The following is a 22,640-nucleotide window of genomic DNA, read 5'->3' as shown; positions in this document are numbered from 1 at the left end:
AGCACACAAAGACGAACCTTATCACATATACCACAAGACAGCTCATCTCATTACTCTTTTGCCAGTCTAATAAATCTTGCTGTCAAGCAGATTTCTGTGGTCATGTTTGGCAGCTGGTCCAATGCATATGAATTGGATCCATCATTAAGAATCGCTTGCGTTTTGCCACTAGACTCGATAGGTTATTGGGCATCCTGCAGTATGCATGTGCTGGATCAGCTCGGCGCACTTTCAAGGAGTCAGCATTTTCACTGGTCACTGGTTTGTGGCAGGAGACAAGATTTCAAATTCCACAAACACTTCTTCCCGTTTGACGTGGATGTGGGAACACCAAAACTGAAGCCACAGATCAGGAGAAACTTCTTGCTTTCGGAGAGCGCATGATCAGACAGATTCACTATGCATTTGGTTGTGTCATTAATTGCCAAAACGTTTCCACTTGAGTGAGTTAACGGTCATCTAGGGATATTGAGGGGCTTCCAGGGGCAGCAAGGTAGCACAGTTGCTTCACAGCTCCAGGGTCCAAGATTCGTTTCCTGGCTTGGGTCACTGTCTATGTGGAGTCTGCATGTTCTCCCTGTGTCTGCGTGGGATTCATCCGGGTGCTCCAGTTTCCTCACACAAGTCCCAAAAGTCGTGCTGATAGGTAATTTAGACATTCTGAATTCTCCCTCTGTGTACCTGAACAGGTGCTGGAATGTGGGGACTAGGGGCTTTTCACAGTAACTTAATTGTAGTGTTAACGTGACAATAAAGATTATTATTATCTGTTGAGGCAATATGTTGGCACAAACAAATCAAAAAATGAAAGAAATTTGTGCAACTCAGACCAAGTGCAGCCATGGAGCGTGGCATGGATTAATAATCTGAAAACCAATTTGTTCAATCTCATCCTCCATGAATGTTTGCTCGTTTGTGGGATTGTTTCTCATTTCTGCATTATCAAAATGCAAGGAAGTGAACACTGGCTCAAATTTGGGTTTAATCCACTCTCAGAGCAATTCAGTAGCTAATTTACCTGTTGTTAATTTACCTGTAGGTTTAACTATGTTGTTGATATCCCAAATTTGGTCTCTGTTGTACATCTGTCTCAGGAATATAAATAGTCACTTGGCAGTACTTGCGAGTACTACTGAAAAAGAGTTTTGTCTTGCACTCGCCAGGACAGATGTAAGAATGCCAAATTTCATAGGGAACAACCATTAACACTGCGTGAGAACAAGGGTGCTGATTTCTTGGCATATGTCCAGGCATCGAACCTTTTTTGAATAAATAAAAGCATGGGGGACATTGCTCCCTTTGTGCAGTTGTCATGGCAATGTTTTGACCAATTACAGCCTACTTGCCAAACAATCAGTACCCCTCTTCTACTCTTTCCGACACTCACACTGTCCCAGCTAACCTCTACTTCTGCGTTCTGAAAGATAATTAGGACCGTCACCTGTTTCTCTTCACTATAAAAATGTAATTGACATGATATTAATAACCTTAACTGTATGATTGACACTGATGACTGCAAGACAGCATGTGTCTTTGTTCAGCAATACATTGTAAATGCTTCTTAGTCCTATTTATCTAAGTAAGAAGTCTTACAACACCAGGTTAAAGTCCAACAGGTTTGTTTCAAACACGAGCTTTCGGAGCACGGCTCCTTCTTCAGGTGAATGCCCCTTCATACCCACTCCTTCACCTGAAGAAGGAGCCGTGCTCCGAAAGCTCGTGTTTGAAACAAACCTGTTGGACTTTAACCTGGTGTTGTAAGACTTCTTACTGTGCTCACCCCAGTCCAACGCCGGCATCTCCACATCATGGCTATTTATCTAAGGGATGGCTCAGGAACATCTTCAAGATGATATGTTTGGAGACAGCAAGAAGAGCACACTAGCTAATTTGCCCTTGCTGGGTGAGTTCCAGAATAGTATGCGTTGGATTCTCCCGGCACCCAGGAACTAATGGCCTCCCCAGTGAGGCCTTGAACTGGGTACTGTTTAGTACTGGTCCATACGAACGTGGACCAGGCATAGCAGCACTTGGGAGATCACCCAGGCCATTGGAAACCCCTGGGTGGTCGGGGGCGGGCAGGGTGGCAGCCGGCCTCTCCCTCTGACACCTGGGCACCTTGGCACTGCCACCTTGGCACTGTCAAGGTGTCTGGGTGGCACTTCCAGGCTGAATGGGGCACTGACAGGGTGCTAGAGTGATTATGCTAGGATACCCAGGTGCCAGAATGGCACTGCCCAGGGTTGGGGTCTCAGGGGGGAATTTGCTTGAAAGGGGGGTGAGGGGGGTCATGAAGGGTGTGTGGGAGAAGGGTGGGTATGAAGGGGCATCATAAAGGTTTGGGGAGTTAAGGGTGAGAGTCCTGAAAGGGGTGGCCCGAAAGCAGAGGTGGGGAGGCCTGAAAACGGTTGACCATCAGCCACCCCATAGTTGGGTGTCCTCGCTCAGAGGATGTGGGGACACCCATGTGTGTGCGGAGTGACATTGTCCATGGGTGGGGGTTGTTGGGTATCCTCAAGCTCACATAGAGCTCAGGGCACCCTTTCAAAATGGCGGCCTGATCTCTGAGCAGCCAGTCTGGCCAGTGAGTTCAGCTCCCCAGTGATGAAAAATTTCCAAATGTGGGCTTGACCGGGGTGAGACTCCCCAAGGCCCAAAAAAAAGGCTAAAGGGCAGAATTCTCTATTTGAGAGACTACATGCTGACACTGGGACTGAATAGGGCGTGTTCCCTTGTCGCAGTGGGGGGGGGGGGGGGGGGGGGGGCGCCATTTACGGAGCCATTCAGGACATGCTAACGGGCCCGCAATCCCACGTGGAACTAGTGCAATTTCAACCGATGCTGGCGTTGGATTTGCTGGTATCAGGATTGGCACCGGAGAGCCTGACAAGCTGGAGCTGCATATTAGCATTCCACTCCCCACTCACTCTTATTGTAGCCAAGTCGATGGCACCATGGAGAGCGGACGCGAAGTTCGGAGATACAGAGCTGATCGAACCCACCCACTGGCAGCCCGCCGCACCCCCACCCTGCATCACATGCCAACACCCATACCCCACACCATGGTCGAATGCCCTGCACACACAATAGTCAGAGGGAGACCTGACCCCAGGGACTAGCTACCGTCCAGATGGGTCTTGCGTTTCTGGAAAGGGTGGTGCCATCAATGCTGGCGATGCAGGCACAGAGCAGGGGATTACATGGGAGGATGTCAGCAACCATCCAGCACCTGCAGGTGCAGTGGGAGAGGTCCAACTACCTGCAGGAGCAAGAGGTGGTGCCGGAAATGCATGCCACCCAGGCCAAAACCGCAAGGGTGGCGTCCTTGTGTGTGAGGGTCACAGTCATGGGTCATGATGTCCAAGGTCTGGGGCACACTGTGCGGATGGTGGCTGAGGTGCAGGACATGGCAGCCCTGTTACGGGAAGATATTTACCAGAGCCAGATGGATATTGCTGCGGCGCTCCAGAATGTGGCCCAGTCACAACAGGCCCTGGCTGCAGGCGTCAAGAGAATTGGCTTAGCACTGGCTGTCCTGAGCCAGTCACAGTGAGACCTGGTACAGTCCCTGAGGGTTGTAGCTCTGTCCCTGTGCTCCATGGCCGCAGTACAGAAACACTGGAACACTGGTTGACACGAGAGCGGGCCTCCAGACTGGCAGCGCCAGCTGAAGGAGGAGCCCCAGAGCTTGCTCAGGCTGCACCCCCATCCCAAGGAGTAGCTCGGAGGCTATTGGGTACCCGGAGGGATGAGGAGATGATGGGACCCCTGCCGGTGACTCCTGCAGGGGAGGTACTGGAACACCGCAGCACCTCTGAATCCTCTCCACCTGTGCCTGGCGCATCCGATGGGCAATGGGCAGAACAGGGTGATACCACACCACCTGTGACACACATAAGATTGCCGGGCATGTCCAGGCCACAACAGGCCCTGGCTGCAGGCGTCTAGGTTGCCCTAGAGAACGGCCGCCAATGGTAACCCAAGTCACAGGGCGGGATATGCAGGCCACCTCCACATCTGATGTACCGCCTGTGGACCCACCCAGATGGCGCATTAGGACTTGTAAGATTAGAAAGATAGACACTTATTAAGTTGGCATGGATGAAGCACATAGGACAGCATTAAGGGCTAAGGCACAGTTTTTATACATAGCGCTGTCACAAATAAACACCTGTTCACCAATGTACAGAACTGCCATAGTTCTCTGTCCGAAGGGTGTGAGGGATGGGATGGGCTGGGTGCAGTGGGTGTGCCGGGTGGGAAGGGTTTGTGAGTTGTGGAGGAAGGCACATGTCAAGGCCCCCCGGAGTGACCCTCGGAGGCGGCTGGAGACTGGACCAAAGATGTGGGGGTGCCATGTGGTAGGGCGTACCCAGTGAATGACCAATCACTGCCCCCATAACCACACGCCCCCTCCATCCCGGACCTCTGGACAGGCGTCATCAGCCACAACCGCAGCGGATAACCTCTCTCACCCAAGAGCCAACCCCTCACCCAAGGGGGCACCTCAAAGGTGTCGAGCGCCATCGAGTGCGCCAGGATGAATGCATCATGCACACTGCCTGGATACTGGACGCTGATGTGCATGATGTGCAGCTGGTAACAGAAAGAATTCTCACCCTCAATCCCGGGTGGGAAAAAGGGGACTCCTCCATCTGAGGCCCCTTCAGACTTGGGGCACCCACTCCTCCTGGTCTAGAGACTTCCGACGCTCCCATCCACCTCCCTGACCCCAACTGTAAGATCATTCTACTCACAATGAGCCAGGGCATCCCCTACCCTCCACGGGAGCCCTGGTATCTACCACCATTGTGGCTCCCGGGACTTAGTCTCAGGCACAGTGTGCAGTACCTCTTCCAGCCACTGCAGCACTGTGCCTGGATGGTCTGAAGAGCTGTCTGCTTTTCAGTGAAAAGAAGCCCTGCCTGCTGCCAATCAATGTTCAGTAGAGTGTGAAATGTCAGCAAGCCCTATTGGAGTCGGCAGGGTTGCATTCCCCGCCAACTCTCTGGATAACGGCCGCTGAGTGCTCGCCATTTGAAATTTCAGACCATGTTCTCTATTTAGCGAGAATTCAAAAACAAGGGGGCACAATCTTAAAATTTGCCGTGCCATTTAAGAATGAAATTGTGTAGTATTTTTTCACAGAGAGGATAGAATGTAGAATTTGATTTCTCAAAAGTCTGTGGACCTCTGCCCCTTGTTTTACTTTCTATAATTAACTGGATTAGCCCGTAAGTCTCCTGCGTTGCTCAACTTTGACCAACAATTCTGGTGCCCTGCTGTTGCTTGAGGGCGGCCGTCTTCTAATAATAATCTTTATTCGTGTGACAAGTAGGCTTACATTAACACTGCAATGAAGTTGCTGTGAAAATCCCCTAGATGCCACATTCTGTCGCCTGTTCGGGTACACTGAGGGAAAATTCAGAACGTCCAATTCACCTGACAAGCACGTCTTTCAGGACTTGTGGGAGGAAACCGGAGCACCCGGAGGAAACCCACGCAGACACGGGGAGAACGTGCAGACTCCGCACAGACAGTGACCCAAGCGGGGAATCGAACCTGGGACCTTGGTGCTGTGAAGCAACAGTGCTAACCACTGTGCTACTGTTCCACCCATAATTGGACATACATCATCAGGAGCCTGACCACTGTCCTTAATTGGACAGTGGGTCCATAGATGGGCAATTAGGGGGGCCACCTGTGGTAAAATTGCTGAAGAAGTCCCATTGTCAACAAGGGCGAGCCTGGCACTGACTTTTTTTGACAAGATGTTGGGGGCCATACATCTCTTGTAAAATTCAATTTTGTTTCAGAAACTTCCCAAGTAACTCAAATCTTCACTTCAAAATCATCTCATACTTCTGCAGTAAATATTCAATTGGATTCAATTAAAATAATGATGTTATTGAATATTTTTTCAGTCAAGGAAATCAATTAAAATTGTTTTTATTAATTATTTTGTCATTCTGATGTCCTTTAAATTACACAGTTCAATTGAACCATATTTAAAAGGAACGATTAGCACCATCAAAGAGGTGCAGAGGAGAATTACGAGTCGAGTCCCTTGTGTCAGAAGATCAATTCAGAGGCAGGAGGAGAGAAACCCCGGTGGCCTTGAAAAGAGGTGTGTGAGAGAGGACCTTATATCCAGGTGTGCATGATATTGTTACCTCGAAAAGGTAACTCCAGACCACTGCCTCAAACTAAGCCATGATGGCAGGACAAATGGGCCAGAATTCTCCGTCCATTGCTGGTGGCAGCGTTCTCTGGTCCCGCCATGAGAACTCCCCCGCCCACGGGTTTCCCACCAGCGAGAGGTGACTTCAATGGGAATTTCCATTGATAACGGTGGAAACAGAGAATCCCCCCGCCAGCGAATGCCGTGCAGCCTCCCGCCACCGGGCAACCAGCAGCTGGGATGCAGGAGAATCAAGTCCATGCTGAAAGATAAAATTAGGAAAGATATCATGGCGAGTTGCTTCTTGGAAAATGTGATCACCCTTTAACTAACCTCCTGGGCAGGCTAATGGAGGAAGACAAAAGTATTAATTCATGATCCAGTTTGATGCCCTGAAAGACTGTGTACAAGCTTTCAGACTCAGTGACTTCTCTCAATTGTATTTGTCTTGCATTTGCGAGTGAGTTCATGCTATGTTGACTCCTCCCTTCATCAAAAAGCAATGGAAGCAGAGGGCGCGATTCTCCAGCCTCGCTGTGCTCCAACCCGAGCGAGACGAGGCTGGTGAGGAGTGGGAGTGGTAGAAAACGAGAACTGCGCCAGGTGCCAAACTGTTTATGATGCAACTGGCCCACTCCCATATCCGGAATCGTAGCAAGGCGAGAAACCAATTATCACCACTTAAGCCCTATTCGCACACAATTAATAGGAGCCACCCCATATCCAACGGCCTCCCATCATTCAGCAGGCTCACCATAGGATCGGTACCCATTGGGGCCCTGGGGTTCACCTCGGGATGGAGGGGCAGCTGGTTTAAGCCCCGGTTGTCTCTGCATCATCTGTCCCTGCCAGCCCTGGCTGCTCAATGATGTCTGCACCATGGTGTCGACACCCTCGGCGATGCTCCTCAGTGATTGGGCCATGCTCTGCAGTGACTCGGCAATACCCACTTGAAACTGGGACAAGCTCCACAGCGTCTCGGCCATTCCCATCTGAGAGCGGAACATGTCCCACAGTGCCTCATCAAGGTTGGCCTGGTACTGGGTGACATCTCCAAGCGAGTCGTACATTCTGCCGAGACCCTCAGCCATGGCCGTCACCGACTGCGTGATGCCATGGATACCTTCACTCGTGGTGCCGATATCGTAAACAATGCTCTCCACTGTGGCAGTGTTAAACTTGCTGTTATGCATTGCTGGCACTATCTCCTGCTCCCATAGACTCTGGGACTCCTCCAATCGGCTATGGACCTGCAGGAGTGTTGCAGACATCTCCCTCTGTCCCGGCCACTCCCTAACATCCCCATCAGCTCCAGATAAACCTGATCCAGAGGCTCAGCATCTGACTCGGACCCAGCTGGATCCTGGGAGTAGCAGACCTCCGACTGCTGTCTCACCTGGGGGTTCCTGCCTCCACCTGATGTCCATCAGAAACTGTGCGATGCTCGCCAGATTGTGCCCCAGAAGCCTGGCCACCAAAGTGCATGTATCCGCACTGGTGGATCGATGGGAATGACAGCTGTGATGCATTGTGTGTGGCATCCTCGGAGCTCTCCTCCGAGGTAGTCTCATGGGAAACAGTGGAGTGGGCCATCCCAGATAGGCTGGCACCGTTGGCTGGAGGACCTGCAGGAGAATAATCATGTGGTCAGAGGGAGAAATGGGTCCGTGTGTGTGGCAATAAAAATTCACGTCTGACAGTCCATCCGGGTGGGGCCCAGTGTATCCTCACCTCTGCGGCATGTGCTGAGCTCCACATTGGTGACCGCTCTGTCCTCAGCTACCCCCGCACCCTCCAGAGCCCGTTCCTCAAATGTCATGAGGATTCTTATGTCCGGCACCCCTCCGCTGGTCTGAACCCTCTTCCGACGATTGTGGGAGAGATTCCTCTGCGGAGATACGGAGAGGGCACCGTTAGCCACATGGGTGGGTCACAGTGCTGATGGGGGAGAGGGGCATCTGTGAAAGGAAGGTTGGGGTGATGGGAAGGCTGGGGTGTAGGGAGGAGGGGTGTGAAGGGTGAGTTGTGAGGCAGATGGAGGATTGAGGGAGGAGCTGGTTGCGTTGGGGAGTGGGAGGATTCCGGGGGCTGGCAGGGTGGTGTCCACTCATCCGTGCTGCTCGGTGTAAGTCGTTGATCTTCTTGCAGCACTGGAGCCCAGCCCTCGACACACTGCCCGAGCTTACAGCCGCTGCCACTTTGCCCAGGTGGCACTGGCTACTCTGTGGCTCTCCCTCCGGGACTCTCAGGGGAACAGGACATCCCTCCTGGCTTCCACCACATTGAGGAGCCTCCCCAGGCCTGCATCTCCAAACCTTGGGTCCAGTTGTCTCGGCACCATGGCTGTGAGTCTTCATTTGCGGCGTGAAGCCCGTGATGCCTCGTTAAGTGGACCAATTAACGTTAAATAGCATTGCCGACCTTGCCGGGCCGAGCGCCGGGAAGCGCGCGGCAATTCACACTCGCAAGCACGTTTAGAAATCTTTCTGGTGAATCGCGCCTTGAAAAACAAGGGGGTGAAAGGTTATCGTGGCTAGGCGGGAGGTTACAGTCAGATTAGCCATGATCTTATTGAATGGCAGAGCAGGCTGGAAATGCCAAGTGGCCGACTCCTGCTCCTGTCTCATATGTTCGGAAAAGCTTGCAGTCAAAGAATATTAGTCAGAAAAAACTCTGTTGCTCAAAAGAAACAAAAGCCTTTACAATCTTGAGCTTCACCAGAGCACTACACTTAATCATTGCCGTTCGTTCCACATGATAACTTTACAGAAAAAAAAAAGTTCTGAGGAACAAAAATATCCTGCTGCAAACATATCAGATTCTTTCTAATTTCAAACTTTAAAGCTCTGTGTAGATTTTTAATGGGATTTCATTCTACCTGTCTGATGTGGAGCTATTTTTCACGGCAGCTTCCCTAAATAAACACTTGGGCGCATTGCGCATGCAGTGATCTTTTCTGACCTCTATTTAGCTTCACTGGAGGCAAATACCATTTGGCTGTGGCTAAATGTAGGTTGCCCTCCAGGCAAGCAGAAAGCTGTATTTGCCAGGCCATTTATATTTTTGTTCCCTGCCTCCTCTTTAGATTATGTGCTCAGGAGGAAGTAATCTGGCAGCACGAGCGTGAGATGCTTCCCACAGTGACCTGCATCGTGGGCTTCTCCCAGCTAATTTCACAGTGACTGAGAGCAAGCCATTACAAACACTTCTGCTGATGTGTTAACCTAAATGTGTTTACAGCTCTGTTAAAATAGTGGACAAAGGCGTTTAATGCAGAGAAGCTGTTCTAGAAATCAACAGATACCGGTCCATTTTACATACACAGAACAGACACCAAAGTATTCAATATGGTGGTTGGCGTACCCTCTCACATTTTACATTGGAAGTACCCTTCAAATTGGTGAAGGTTGAGAAAGAAGCCTGAGAACTTGGATGCAGAAGGTCATTCGCCCCTGACCTATGCAAGCAAAGAGCCTAATAGCAGTTTGAGGACCCTCCAGCAAATTTAGCCTGCCCTCAAACTGCCATCTGCGTCATTCCTGGCACAAACGAAGATTGCTGTGGTAGTCGGAGGTCAATCATCTCAGCTGCAGGACATCACTGCAGGAGTTACGCAGGGTAGTGTCCTAGACTCAACCATCTTCTGCTGCTTCATCAATGACCTCCCTCCCATCATAAGGTCAGAAGTGGGGATATTTGCAGATGATTGCACAATGTTCAGCACCATTCGCGACTCCTTAGACAATGAAGCAGTCCATGTCCAAATGCCACAAGACCTGGACATTATCCAGGCTTGGGCTGGCAAGTGACAAGTTATATTCACATCGCACAAGTGCCAGGCAATGACCATCTCCTACAAGAGAAGATCTAACCACCACTCCTCGCCATCCAGTGCCATTACTATCGCGGAATACCTCACAATCAACATTCTGGGGGTTACCATTGACCAGAAACTGAACTGGACAAGATACATTAGCACTGTGGCTACCAGAGCAGGTCAGAGGCTAGGAATCCTGTGGTGAGTAACTAACCTCCTGACTCTCCAAAAGCCTGTCCACCATCTATAAGGCAGAAGTCAGGAGTCTGATGAAATACTCTCCATTTGCCTGGATGAGTGCAGCTCCAACAACACTCAAGAAGCTTGACACCATCCAGGACAAAGCAGCCTGCTTGATTCCTATCCTTTCCACAAACATTCAACCCCTCCACCACTGACGTACAGTGGCAGCCGTGTGTACCATCTACAAGATGCACTGCAGTAACTCACCAAGTTTCTTAAGCAGCACCTACCATACCCACAACCACTAACATCTAGAAGGACAAGAACAGCAGATACCTGGGAACACCACCACCTGGAAGTTCCCTTCAGGCCTCTCACCACCCTGACTTGGAAATATATCGCTGTTCCTTCACTGTCGCTGGGTCAAAATCCTGGAACTTCCTCCCTATCAGCACTGTGGGTGTACCTGCAGCGGTTCAAAAAGGCAGCTCACCAACACCTTCTCATGGGCAACTAAGATGGGTAATAAATGTCAGTGAAGCCCACATCCCTTAAATGAATTTTAAAAAGGAAAATGTTGTCTACATATAGCCAAAATGGGGCTGCTGGGGGATGTCACCAATAATCTAAGTTTGCTAAAAGTCGCTTACCTGTTTATGGAACCAGAAGGAACAGGACTTCTTTTCGGGGCTTGATCAGAGCCGATGATGGTTCCCAGCTCCATCTTGGCTCCTTCCCATTCACTCCCCATCCTCGCCAGATTGTGGCCTTCTCTCACGATTATGCATTCCTTCCAGTCACTTCCTCCTCCTCATCATCCTTCTCTTTTTCTATCTCACTTCCCCTCCCTTCTGATTGCTTCTACCTGCACCATTCAACTCCCGTGAGGGTTACTGCACTGAAATCCAATGTGATCTGCTTGTGAATTGTCTGGTGACACAATTCACCATTCTCATTTAAATGAGTTTTGAGGCCAAATATTGGGTGTGCCTGGAGCCTGTCTGTCACAGCGAACCTCCCTGCTCCCAATTTGTGCTGCTGGCCTGCCAATGTCAAAGCCAACGGGAAAGCACTGAAATGCATACTATTTAAGTTCAATATTTATGCCTGTAATATCTCAGACAGTATTATTGAGAAATGATTGGAATTCTTGTCATAGTTCAGGGGAGGAAAACTTATTAAAATATTATGAATTACTTTGCAGTTTTCTTATTTTCTACATATGACCTCTGTATATTCTCTAAAGAGAGAGGGCAAGAAAGTACCAACTAGATGCATGATGGAGGCAAGAGGCAACTTCCCCTTGTCACTGTGGGGAAACGCTGAAGGACTGCTTGGTTCCTTCAGTGACAACATTCTGAGATAGGAACTCATCCCTGTGGGGAAATAGTAATCCATGATTGACATGGCTTGGCAAGCCTTGGCATGGTAGAGTTCCAGCAAGTTCAAGACTGCAGCGGTTCAAGAAGGCAACTCACCACCATTTTCTGAAGGGCAACAAGGGATGGGCAATAAATGCTGGCCTAACCAGTGATACCCACATCCCGTAAATGAATAAAAAAAAGGTTGTTTCACAATGCCAACATACACTAAGTTTGACTTTTATCGGCCTTTATAACCAGATGAAGGTGTTGCACCCATGACTAACCTTCACAGGGAGACTTGTTGTCTGGCAACCTCCCCTACAGGCTGAATACAAAAAATAAACATTTGAGTTCCTTTAGGGACCAATAATGGAGTCTTTACTGATTTGTTAAATATAACTCTGCTGATAAGGCTTGACCACCCTTGAGAAATTATTGAACCAGTGAGATACAAGCAGCTAAATACAGTTTTCAATCTATATTCCTTAAAGTAAATCTCAGCACACCAGGGAGTAACAAAATGTTTTGTTAGCAATTTTCTTTAAATTACCAGGATTGTACATTTCTATCCAGTGTGCACTGGCCCCGGCACATCAGAATCACAATTAAGCAGCTTGAGCTAATGGCCCTCGATAATGCTAAAAATATGAAGGGCTGTTTCATTACAGCTGATCCATAGTGATTGTTGGAAAGCTTCCTCCATCAGCATTATGTAAATGATTTTATTTATTCTGAAAATGTTATTAAGACTGTCACCCTTGAGAGGTAATGGTAATGATTGCATTGGTCAGTATATAGGCTGCAAAGGCGGCATAATATCAATAGATTTTACAGACGACTTCTGAAAATGATTAACACTCTTCTTGACCTCTCAAACCAGCTCACCAAAATTCTGTCATACCATTAGTGGGATGGAAGGAGCAATTAGATGAAATACCAGGGGGTTTGTACATTATTAAATTGTATAAATCCAATGGCAATAAGTCAGTACCAAAGTTAAGCCTAAACGGTTGAAATTGCTGTTTCTGCAACAATTCTACATGAAAAGATCCGCATGCCATTCCTGTCATGAAAATCATCCACTTATATAATCGCCAGTAATGGAATTATTAGGGGGTCAGAGGGAGGTTATGAAGCACCAGTTAATTTGAGGTTTGCTAACATGACGTTAAAGGCCCCTTCTATTATCCCCCAGGAACCTCAGTCACTCGTCCTTAGCCTCCAGGTGAGCGTGTGGGCATATGCCGCTTCCGACTCACTCTTTGGACCGATTATGCTGGCATTCCTGAATTTAAAACCTGTTTCCCTTCCTGCTAGCTTGGCGAAATCACACGTTTCATCCCCACTTCTACCCTCAGTCAGACAAACCGAGTTTACCACAGTTAATTTGTACTTAAAAGACATTCACTGTTTAACAGAAAATGTATGTGTGGGTAGCTCTGTGGGCAATGACAATTACTGTAAAGCAGAAAAGCACATTCAGCATTTCACAGAGTACGCTAAGCTGCGGGTCTACCTTTCCATGGTTCATAGGACGTTGAGGAGTTCGAACTCGGGGAACTGTTGCTCCTTTGCCCCTGGAATGAGACAGGTTTCCTAGGGTAAAATAAAGGGTAACCATGAAGATAATAAAATAATATTTAACTTTGCCAAAAACAGAAAACGCTGGAAATAATTCATCGGTCAGAGTGGTGGGAGGATGAAAGAGTGAGCCTGAAAGGGAGCTGCTCAGGACGTAGTCTTCTCTACACTGGGGAAACCAAATGCAGATTGGGTGGCGACTTTTGCGGAGCCCCTCTGTTCAGTCCACAGACATGGCCCTGAGTCATTTTGATTCTCCCCATCGCACTCTCACTCTGACCTCTCTGGATTTCAACTACTATCAACATCCGGGGGGGTTACCATTGACCAGGAATTCAAATGGATCAACCATATACATACTGTAGATACAAGAGCAGGTCAGAGACCAGGAATCCACGGTGAGTAACCCCCCTCCTGACTCCCCAAAGGCTGGGCACCATCCACAAGGCACAAGTCAGGAGTGTGTGAATACTCTCCACTTGCCTGGATGAGTGAGGCTCCAACACTCAAGACAAATCAACCCATTTGATTGGCACCCCTTCCATAAACATTCATTTCTCCCAGCTCCGATGAACAGTAGCAGCAGTGTGTACCATCTATAAGGTGCAATTTCATCAATTAATGAAATAAAGTAGACCTCCAATATAGCTGAGCATATCAGATAGGAAATAAAATTGAAATTAATTTAGATATATGGCAGGAATGTTTGCACTATAGGCTGCATTGCATCTCTCAGGAAAGAAATATATTTACAATGACTGTTTTGAAGGGCAATGACTAAATTGTGCAACCAAACAAATCAAATATCTAGGCAAACAAAATAGAAGTGAGAGAAGAATAGAGAGAGAACAGAGGAGATGAAAGGAATGACAATGTGAACAGAAGTAAACTTTCAGATTTACTTAATTTAAAAAAATTATATTTATGTTAGTTATGCAAAGCTGGGACAGGATTCTACGTCCAGCGATGTCGGAATGGCGAAATGCGATTGGGCGGAGAATCGCGCAAGGCGAAAGTCATGGCCGGCGCCAGGCACCCAACAGTATGCCATGCTCTGGTGCCTCAACAGTGGCGCAGTGCGTTCTACTCCACACGTAAAGTAAATGCCGTTGGCATATTATTAGCGGGCCTAGCCCGGTATTCTCCAGGGCCTCTGCAATGTTCTGTCTCCATCAGGAAGAATTATCAAAGGCAAGTATCATTTGTGATTTTAAAATTTGGAAACCAGGCGCCGTAACAGCTGAGGGAGAGAGAGGAGGTAGGGCATGCAGAGGCGCGACTGTGGGCTGCAAGACCTGCTGCTGGCAGGGCTGGCTGGGAGCTGCCTGCCTGGGCCGGGAGGGAGCGGGGGGGGGGGGGGGGGGGGGGGGTAACCAGGGGGCCGACCCTGGGGTCGGGGTGAAGCCCCGGGACCTGGGTGTCCAGACACGGACCACCATTGCCCCAGCCTGCAAGGATGCCATCTTGCTGCGCACCGCACTGACCACCCACCATGACCTGTGGTTGCAGAGTGACACCGGCCGTATGGGTGTCCACACCTCCCCCCCTGCACTCCAACCCCCCCACTCTACCCCCACCCTGAAATCCACCACCCCCGCAGTCCTACCCCTACTCTGCATCCAACCACCCCCATTCTCCACCCCCCACCCTGCATCCCACTATCCCTACACTCCACCCCACCTTCTGAACCCCACTACCCCTGCATCCCACCACCATTGCACTTCACCCCACACCCATCACCCCTTCACCCCTGCACTTCACCCCACACCCTGCACCCTATCACCCCTGCACTCCACCCCTACCCTGCATCCCACCACCCCCGCACTCCACCCCCACCCTGCACCCTATCACCCCTGCACTTCACCCCACACCCTGCACCCTATCACCCCCGCACTCCACCCCCTACCCTGCATCCCACCACCCTTGCACTCTAACCCCCCACTCTGCACCCTATCACCCCCGCACTCCACCCCCTACCCTGCATCCCACCACCCTTGCACTCTAACCCCCCACCACCGCACACCATCCTCGCCCTTCTGCCCCAGCAACTCCCCCACAACCGGCTCCACCTGGCGGAGGGGGTCATCAGGTGGTCCACCCAAGGCCAATGCCTACAGTAGCCTACAGGAGGGCACGGATGGGACCACGGAGCCTAGCACAGGCATGAGTAGCACCAGGCGCCGATACTGTTGCCAGCAGGGATGGATGCTGGGCCAGAGGCCCCCGCGGTGCCAGGTACTGATGGGGTCAGTGGTGCGGTGCAGAGGGTAGAGAACCAGGGAGAATGGCTGGTGGTTGGCATGGGGATGGGGAGGGATACGTGGGTGGGAGGGGTACGTGGGGGCCAGGGCTACAATGCAGGCCGGGGCTACCATGTAGCTTGTTGGACCCAGTTGGGAATGGCGGACACACCATGCTAACATGTCTGCCTTTCAATGGCTATTACAGGCAATGGTTATTGGAATCCAATCAGGCATGCTGGTCCTCAACCTGGCAGCTACAGTCCAGGCGGATGCAATGAGGCTGTATGAGCAGGAGCTGCTTGAGGAGGACCCTGCCCCAGAGGAACAGGGTCAGCTGGTGAGGATGGAGAACCAGTTACCCAATGGGCCGAGGAGGAGGTGGGAAGGAGGCACTGCAAGAGGCCTCATGTGTACCGAACGTCCTATCATTCAAGGACTTGCCGAACCGGGCATGCATGCGAAGACTCCGGCTGAGCCGGGGGACTGTACGGCATATCTGCAGGATCATGGCGCACTAGGAACTGGGGCAGTATGGGGCAGAATACCCGCTCCCGGTGGCTGTCAAGGTGACAGTCGCCCTGAACCTTTACGCCACGGGGTCCTTCCAACCGCCGAGTGTGGACCTGTCTGGGATCTCGCAGACCTCAGTAAACAGAAGCAATACTGAGGCTCTATGTGCCCGGTCACCAGAATACAACAAATTCAGTGTAGCCCAGGCAGCGGGGTTCACCGGGATGCCCAGGTACAGCGGGTGATCGACAGGATGCATGACGCCCTACGAGCACCAGCCCATTACAGGCCAGTCTTCACAAACTGAAAGACGTTCCACTCATCAATGTGTAGCTGGTGTGTGACCATGGGCTTCACATCATTCACGTCTGCGCCCGATACCCGGGCAGTGTGCATGACACCTTCATCGCGGCACACTCGACGGCTCCTGACACCTTCGAGGTGCACCCCGGAGGGGTTGGAACCTGGACGACAGGGGTTATCCACTGTGGTCATGGTTGATGACACCTATCTGGAGGCCACTGACCGACGAGGAGACCTGCTATAATGGCACCCTTGCAGCAACCAGGGGTGTGATTGAGCGGTGCTTCGGCATTCTGAAGATGTAGTTCAGGTGCCTGAACTCTCTTGAGGGACCTTCCAGTATAACGCTAAGAGGGTCTCCCACATCATGGTGGCCTGTTGGGGGAGATGGCTCACCAGGGGAAGGCAGCAGCAAGGTTCATGGCACCGTGGCATGCTCTGCTGCGCAGCAGGGCAGGAAGAAAAATGGCAGGCCTATAGTGATAGGGGCTCACTCATAAGGGGAATAGATAGGCGGTTCTGCAGTCTCAATCAAGACTCCAGGATGGTATGTTGCCTCCCTGGTGCAAGGGTCAAGGATGTCTCGGAGCGGCTGCAGGACATTGTGGGGGCGAGGAGGGTGAACAGGCAGCTGCTGGGGTGCACATAGGCACCAATGATATAGGCAAAAAAACGGGACGAGGTCCTACAAGCTGAATTCAGGGAGTTAGGAGTTAAACTAAAAAGTAGGACCTCAAAAGTAGTAATCTCAGGATTGCTTCCAGTGTCACGAGCTAGTCAGAGTAGGAATGTCAGGATAGATAGGATGAATGCGTGGCTCGAGAGATGGTGCAAGAGGGAGAGATTCAAATTCCTGGGCCATTGGAATCGGTTCTGGGGGAGATGGGATCAGTACAAACCGGACGATCTGTATCTGGGCAGGACTGGAACCGATGTCCTGGGGGTATTTGCGAGAGCTGTTGGAGAGGGTTTAAACTAATGTGGCAGAGGGATGGGAACCAATGCAGGAAGTCGGAAGGTAGTAAAACAGGGACAGAAACAAAAGGCAGTAAGGGGGAAAGTATAAGGCAGAGAAGCTCTAGTCAAAAATCAAAAAGGGCGACAGTGCAAGGTAGAGTGACTGAGGGGAGCTCAGTGAATAGGCCCAGTAATATTAAAAGGAATAAAACGGGAAGTAAAAACATAAATGGTAAGCGACGCGGCAGGTTGTTACATGAAGATATGGGTTCAACAACAAGGAAAATTAGGAGAAAAGTTAAGAGGAAATATAACTTAGGAGAGGTTACTGATCGAGGTGTTAAGATTCAAAACAGAGGTATAAAAGCCAACATAAGTTTACTTTTCCTGAATGCTCACAGTATTCAGAATAAGGTTAATGAGTTGATGGCGCAAATCATCGTGAATGACTATGATTTAGTGGCCATTACTGAAACATGGTTAAAGGATGGTCACGACTGGGAGTTAAATATCTGAGGGTATCAAACTATTCGGAAGGTCAGAGTGGATGGTAAGAGAGGTGGCTCTGTTATTTAAGGATATAATCCAGGAAATAGTAAGGGATGACACCGGAGCTATGGAGGATAAGGTTGAATCCATTTGGGTGGAAATCAGGAATAGTAAGGCGAAAAAGCCACTGATAGGAGTAGTATATAGGCCACCAAATAGTAACATTATGCAGGGGCAGGCAATAAACAAAGAAATAACAGATGCATGTAGAAATGGTACAGCAACTATCATGGGGGATTTTAATCTACATGTCGATTGATTTAACCAGGTCTGTCAAGGCAGCCTTGAGGAGGAGTTCATAGAATGTATCCGCGATAGTTTCCTAGAACAGTATGTAATGGAACATACAACGGAACAAGCGGTCCTGTGTAATGAGACAGGATTAATGATCTCATCATAGAATTATCATAGAATTTACAGTGCAGAAGGAGGCCATTCGGCCCATCGAGTCTGCACCGACTCCTGGAAAGAGCACCCTACCCAAGGTCAACACCTCCACCCTATCCCCATAACCCAGTAACCCCACCCAACACTAAGGGCAATTTTGGACACTAAGGGCAATTTAGCATGGCCAATCCACCTAACCTGCACATCTTTGGACTGTGGGAGGAAACCGGAGCACCCGGAGGAAACCCACGCACACACGGGGAGGATGTGCAGACTCCGCACAGACAGTGACCCAAGCCGGAATCGAACCTGGGACCCTGGAGCTGTGAAGCCATTGTGCTATCCACAATGCTACCGTGCTGCCCTAGTTAGGGATCCTCTCGGAAGGAGCGATCACAATATGGTGGAATTTAAAATTCAGATGGAGGGCGAGAACGTGAACTCAAACACTAGTGTTTTGTGCTTAAACAAAGGAGATTACAATGGGATGAGAGAAGAGCTAGCTAAGGTAGACTGGGAGCAAAGACTTTATGGTGAAACAGTTGAGGAACAGTGGAGAACCATCCAAGCGATTTTTCACAGTGCTCAGCAAAGGTTTATACCGACAAAAAGGAAGGACGGTAGAAAGAGGGAAAATCGACCGTGGATATCTAAGGAAATAAGGGAGAGTATCAAATTGAAGGAAAAAGCATACAAATTGGCAAAGATTAATGGGAGACTGGAGGACTGCAAAATCTTTAGGGGGCAACAGATAGCTACTAAAAAAGCTATAAAGAAGAGTAAGATAGATTATCAGAGTAAACTTGCTCAGAATATAAAAACAGATAGTAAAAGTTTCTACAAATATATAAAACAAAAAAGAGTGGCTAAGGTAAGTATTGGTCCTTTAGAGGATGAGAAGGGAGATTTAATAATGGGAGATGAGGAAATGGCTGAAGAACTGAACAGGTTTTTTGGGTCGGTCTTCACAGTGGAAGACACAAATAACATGCCAGGACTGATAGAAATGAGCTATGACAGGTGAGGACCTTGAGAGGATTGTTATCACTAAGGAGGTAGTGATGGGCAAGCTAATGGGGCTAAAGGTAGACAAGTCTCCTGACCCTGATGGAATGCATCCCAGAGTGCTAAAAGAGATGGCTAGGGAAATTGCAAATACACTGGTGATAATCTACCAAAATAATTTACCAAAATTCACTAGACTCTGGGGTGGTCCCGGCGAATTGGAAATTAGCAAACATGACACAGCTGTTTAAAAAAGGAGGTAGGTAGAGAGCGGGTAATTATAGGCCAGTGAGCTTAATTTCAGTAGTAGGGAAGATGCTGGAATCTATCATCAAGGAAGAAATAGCGAGGATGGAAATTGTCCCATTGGGCAGACGCAGCATGTGTTCCTAAAGGGCAGGTCATGCCTAACTAATTTAGTGGAATTTTTTGAGGACATTACCAGAGCGGTAGCTAACGGGGAGCCGATGGATGTGGTATATCTGGATTTCCAGAAAGTCTTTGACAAGGTGCCACAAAAAAGGTTGCTGCTGAATTGCCTCCTTCTGCACTGCATGTTCTATGTTCTAAAGATGCATGGCATTAATGGTAAAGTCGTAGCATGGAGAGAGGATAGGTTAATTAATAGAAAGCAAAGAGTGGCGATTCATGGGTGTTTCTCTGGTTGGCAATCAGTAGCTACTGGTGTCTCTCAGGGATCAGTGTTGGGCCCACAATTGTTCACAATTTACATAGATGATTTGGAGTTGGGGACCAAGGGCAATGTGTCCAAGTTTGCAGATGACACTAATATGAGTGGTACGCAAAAAGAGCAGAGGATACCAGAAGTCTGCAGAGGGATTTGGATGGGTTAAGTGAATGGGCTAGGGTCTGGCAGATGGAATACAATGTTGACAAATGTGAGGTTATCCATTTTGGTAGGAATAACAGCAAAAGGGATTATTATTTAAATAATAAAATATTAAAACATGCTGCTGTGCAGAGAGACCTGGGTGTGCATGAGTCGCAAAAAGTTGGTTTACAGGTGCAACAGGTGATTAAGAAGGCAAATGGAATTTTGTCCTTCATTGCTAGAGGGATGGAGTTTGAGACCAGGGAGGTTATGCTGCAATTGTATAAGGTGTTAGTGAGGCCACACCTGGAGTATTGTGTTCAGTTTTGGTCTCCTTACCTGAGAAAGGACGTACTGTCGCTGGAGGGTGTGCAGAGGAGATTCACTAGATTAATCCCAGAGCTGAAGGGGTTGGATTACGAGGAGAGGTTGAGTAGACTGGGACAGCACTCGTTGGAATTTAGAAGGATGAGGGGGGATCTTATAGAAACATATAAAATTATGAAGGGAATAGATAGGATAGATACGGGCAGGTTGTTTCCACTGGCGGGGGAAAGCAGAACTAGGGGGCATAGCCTCAAAATAAAGGGAAGTAGATTTAGGACTGAGTTTAGGAGGAATCTATGTGAGTTGTGAATCTATGGAATTCCTTGCCCAGTGAAGCAGTTGAGGCTCCTTAATAAAATGTGTTTAAGATAAAGATATAGTTTTTTGAAGAATAAAGGGATTAAGGGTTATGGTGTTCAGGCCGGAATGTGGAGCTGAGTCCACAAAAGATCAGCCATGATCTCATTGAATGGCGGAGCAGGCTCGAGGGGCCAGATGGCCTACTCCTGCTCCTAGTTCTTATGTTCTTATCTGCCCTTCCCAACAAACATTCCCCCACCACACCCCAGGCACCACATTGCTGAGGCCTGCTTGATTGACCTCTGGTGCCCTGAGACCCCAGTGAAGTGACTTTGAGAGTGCACAGCCATCACTGTAGATACAATTCCAGCAATGGCCACCACCAATGATGCCGCTGTTGGCTGCTGAGCTCCTTGATTGGCCGACAGCTTGGACAGCAGACCTGGAGACAGTCAGTTAATTGGCTGATGCCGAAGCTTTTGGCCACAAACACCCCTTTTGCCTCTTTTGTAAATTCCAGCTCTGGAAGAGGGAAACATTCTTGAATCTGCCAAATCATAGGGTTAAGCAAGTGAAAATGAATTTACATTGATTGCCTTAGCAAATAGAATGATACACTTCAGCTCCATGTGACAGATCAACCGGGTTATAAATGTTACACAGTATCAGCAAGACAATAATGCGGTATACTTCAGAAAAATTAGGAAGAACAAGTGCTCCAAAATGATCAAGAGGTCATTTGAAGAAACCTCTTTGAGTAGATATTGATTGTCCCATTAGTTTCTGGAGATAATTGCTTATTTCCCCAGTCACCTGCATAGGCAGAGCAGCTAATGAGGTGTGAATTTAGCCTATTAAGCAGGCAATCCATAGTCTCACAGTCCACAACTTTAAAGCTATTTTGAATAGTATCAGAATACGTAGAAGTTGAAGAGAGCACAACAAACCACAAAGTATGCAATTCTGGTATAAATTGATTTATAGCCCATGACACAGCCTGAGTTATAAATGTTAATCCAACCATTGTCAGCACTCTCCTTTCACAACAGATGTCTCCAGTGGAATGATTTCTCCCTATAACAGCTCTGTTATATAATGGGGGTTGTTGGTGTGGTGCGATCTGCCCCATTTTTTGCGTAGTACACAGTATTAGCAGGCAGCCGACTGTACTTGCAAATGTTTGCAAGTATAGTTGTCTGATAATCCCAAAAGCAAATTACTCTGGATGCTGGAAAACTGAAATAGAAACATTGGGGGCAGCATGGTAGCATAGTGGTTAGCACAATTGCTTCACAGCTCCAGGGTCCCAGGTTCGATTCCTGGCTTGGGTCACTGTCTGTATGGAGTCTTCACATCCTCCCCGTGTGTGCGTGGGTTTCCTCTGGGTGCTCCGGTTTCCTCCCACAGTCCAAAGATGTGCAGGTTAGGTGGACTGGCCATGCTAAATTGCCGTTCGTGTCCAAATTGCCCTTAGTGTTGGGTGGGGTAACTGGGTTATGGGGGTAGGGTGCGGGTGTGGGCTTGGGTAGGGTGCTCTTTCCAAGACTCGATGGGCCGAATGGCCTCCTTCTGCACTGTAAATTCTGTAAAAACCAAAAATAGCAGACGGACTCGGCAGATCAGGCAGGATTTCTGGACAGAGAAATGATGATAACATTTTGAATCAATGATCCACAGTTTATTGACCTGTAATGAAATGGTAACTTTTCTCTTTTATTGGATAATGCATTTCTGGATTTATGTTTAACTACTATGTTCTCAATTCTCATTTCTGGATAATTATGAGTGGCTTGGACCTTCACCAACAAGTGGTAACAAGTGGTCTCCTTGGTGTTGGGTTCTGACCAGTCAATGTAACAGAGAATATATAGCACAGCCATTTGCATGTGATACTGGGGTCCACAGAAACTTTCTAAGGGTGCACAAAAGAATGCAAAAATGTGAGTTGGGAGACCCAAGTAGAGTGGGACCACCACTCGGGCAGTGTAGACATTGTAGTCAGCTGGGTCACTGAATGTTAACCTGATACCAATGACAGAGATATAGCTACACTATGGCAAAGGCTGGGACATGAATATTCAAATGTACATGATGTTTCAGA

The 22,640-nt window shown here is 48.8% G+C and overlaps 1 protein-coding gene across 12 annotated transcripts in view; it reads right to left on the bottom strand.

Annotated features, from left to right (window-relative positions):
- The window catches only part of myo3a (myosin IIIA), a 556,810-nt gene that overhangs the window by 181,038 nt on the left and 353,132 nt on the right, over positions 1–22,640 (bottom strand). For all 12 annotated transcript variants that reach the window (XR_005460772.1, XM_038798143.1, XM_038798142.1 and 9 more), the window contains one exon: positions 13,062–13,141. Coding sequence is in view for 11 of the 12 variants with exons in the window: in XM_038798143.1 (XP_038654071.1) it covers positions 13,062–13,141 (80 nt within the window). In the remaining variant the exon portion in view is untranslated. The remainder of the gene's footprint in view (positions 1–13,061; positions 13,142–22,640) is intronic.

The sequence above is a fragment of the Scyliorhinus canicula genome, chromosome 5 (assembly GCF_902713615.1).
Source record: "Scyliorhinus canicula chromosome 5, sScyCan1.1, whole genome shotgun sequence".
Taxonomy (NCBI): Eukaryota; Metazoa; Chordata; class Chondrichthyes; order Carcharhiniformes; family Scyliorhinidae; genus Scyliorhinus; species Scyliorhinus canicula.
This window is presented reverse-complemented; position numbering and strand designations above follow the sequence as displayed.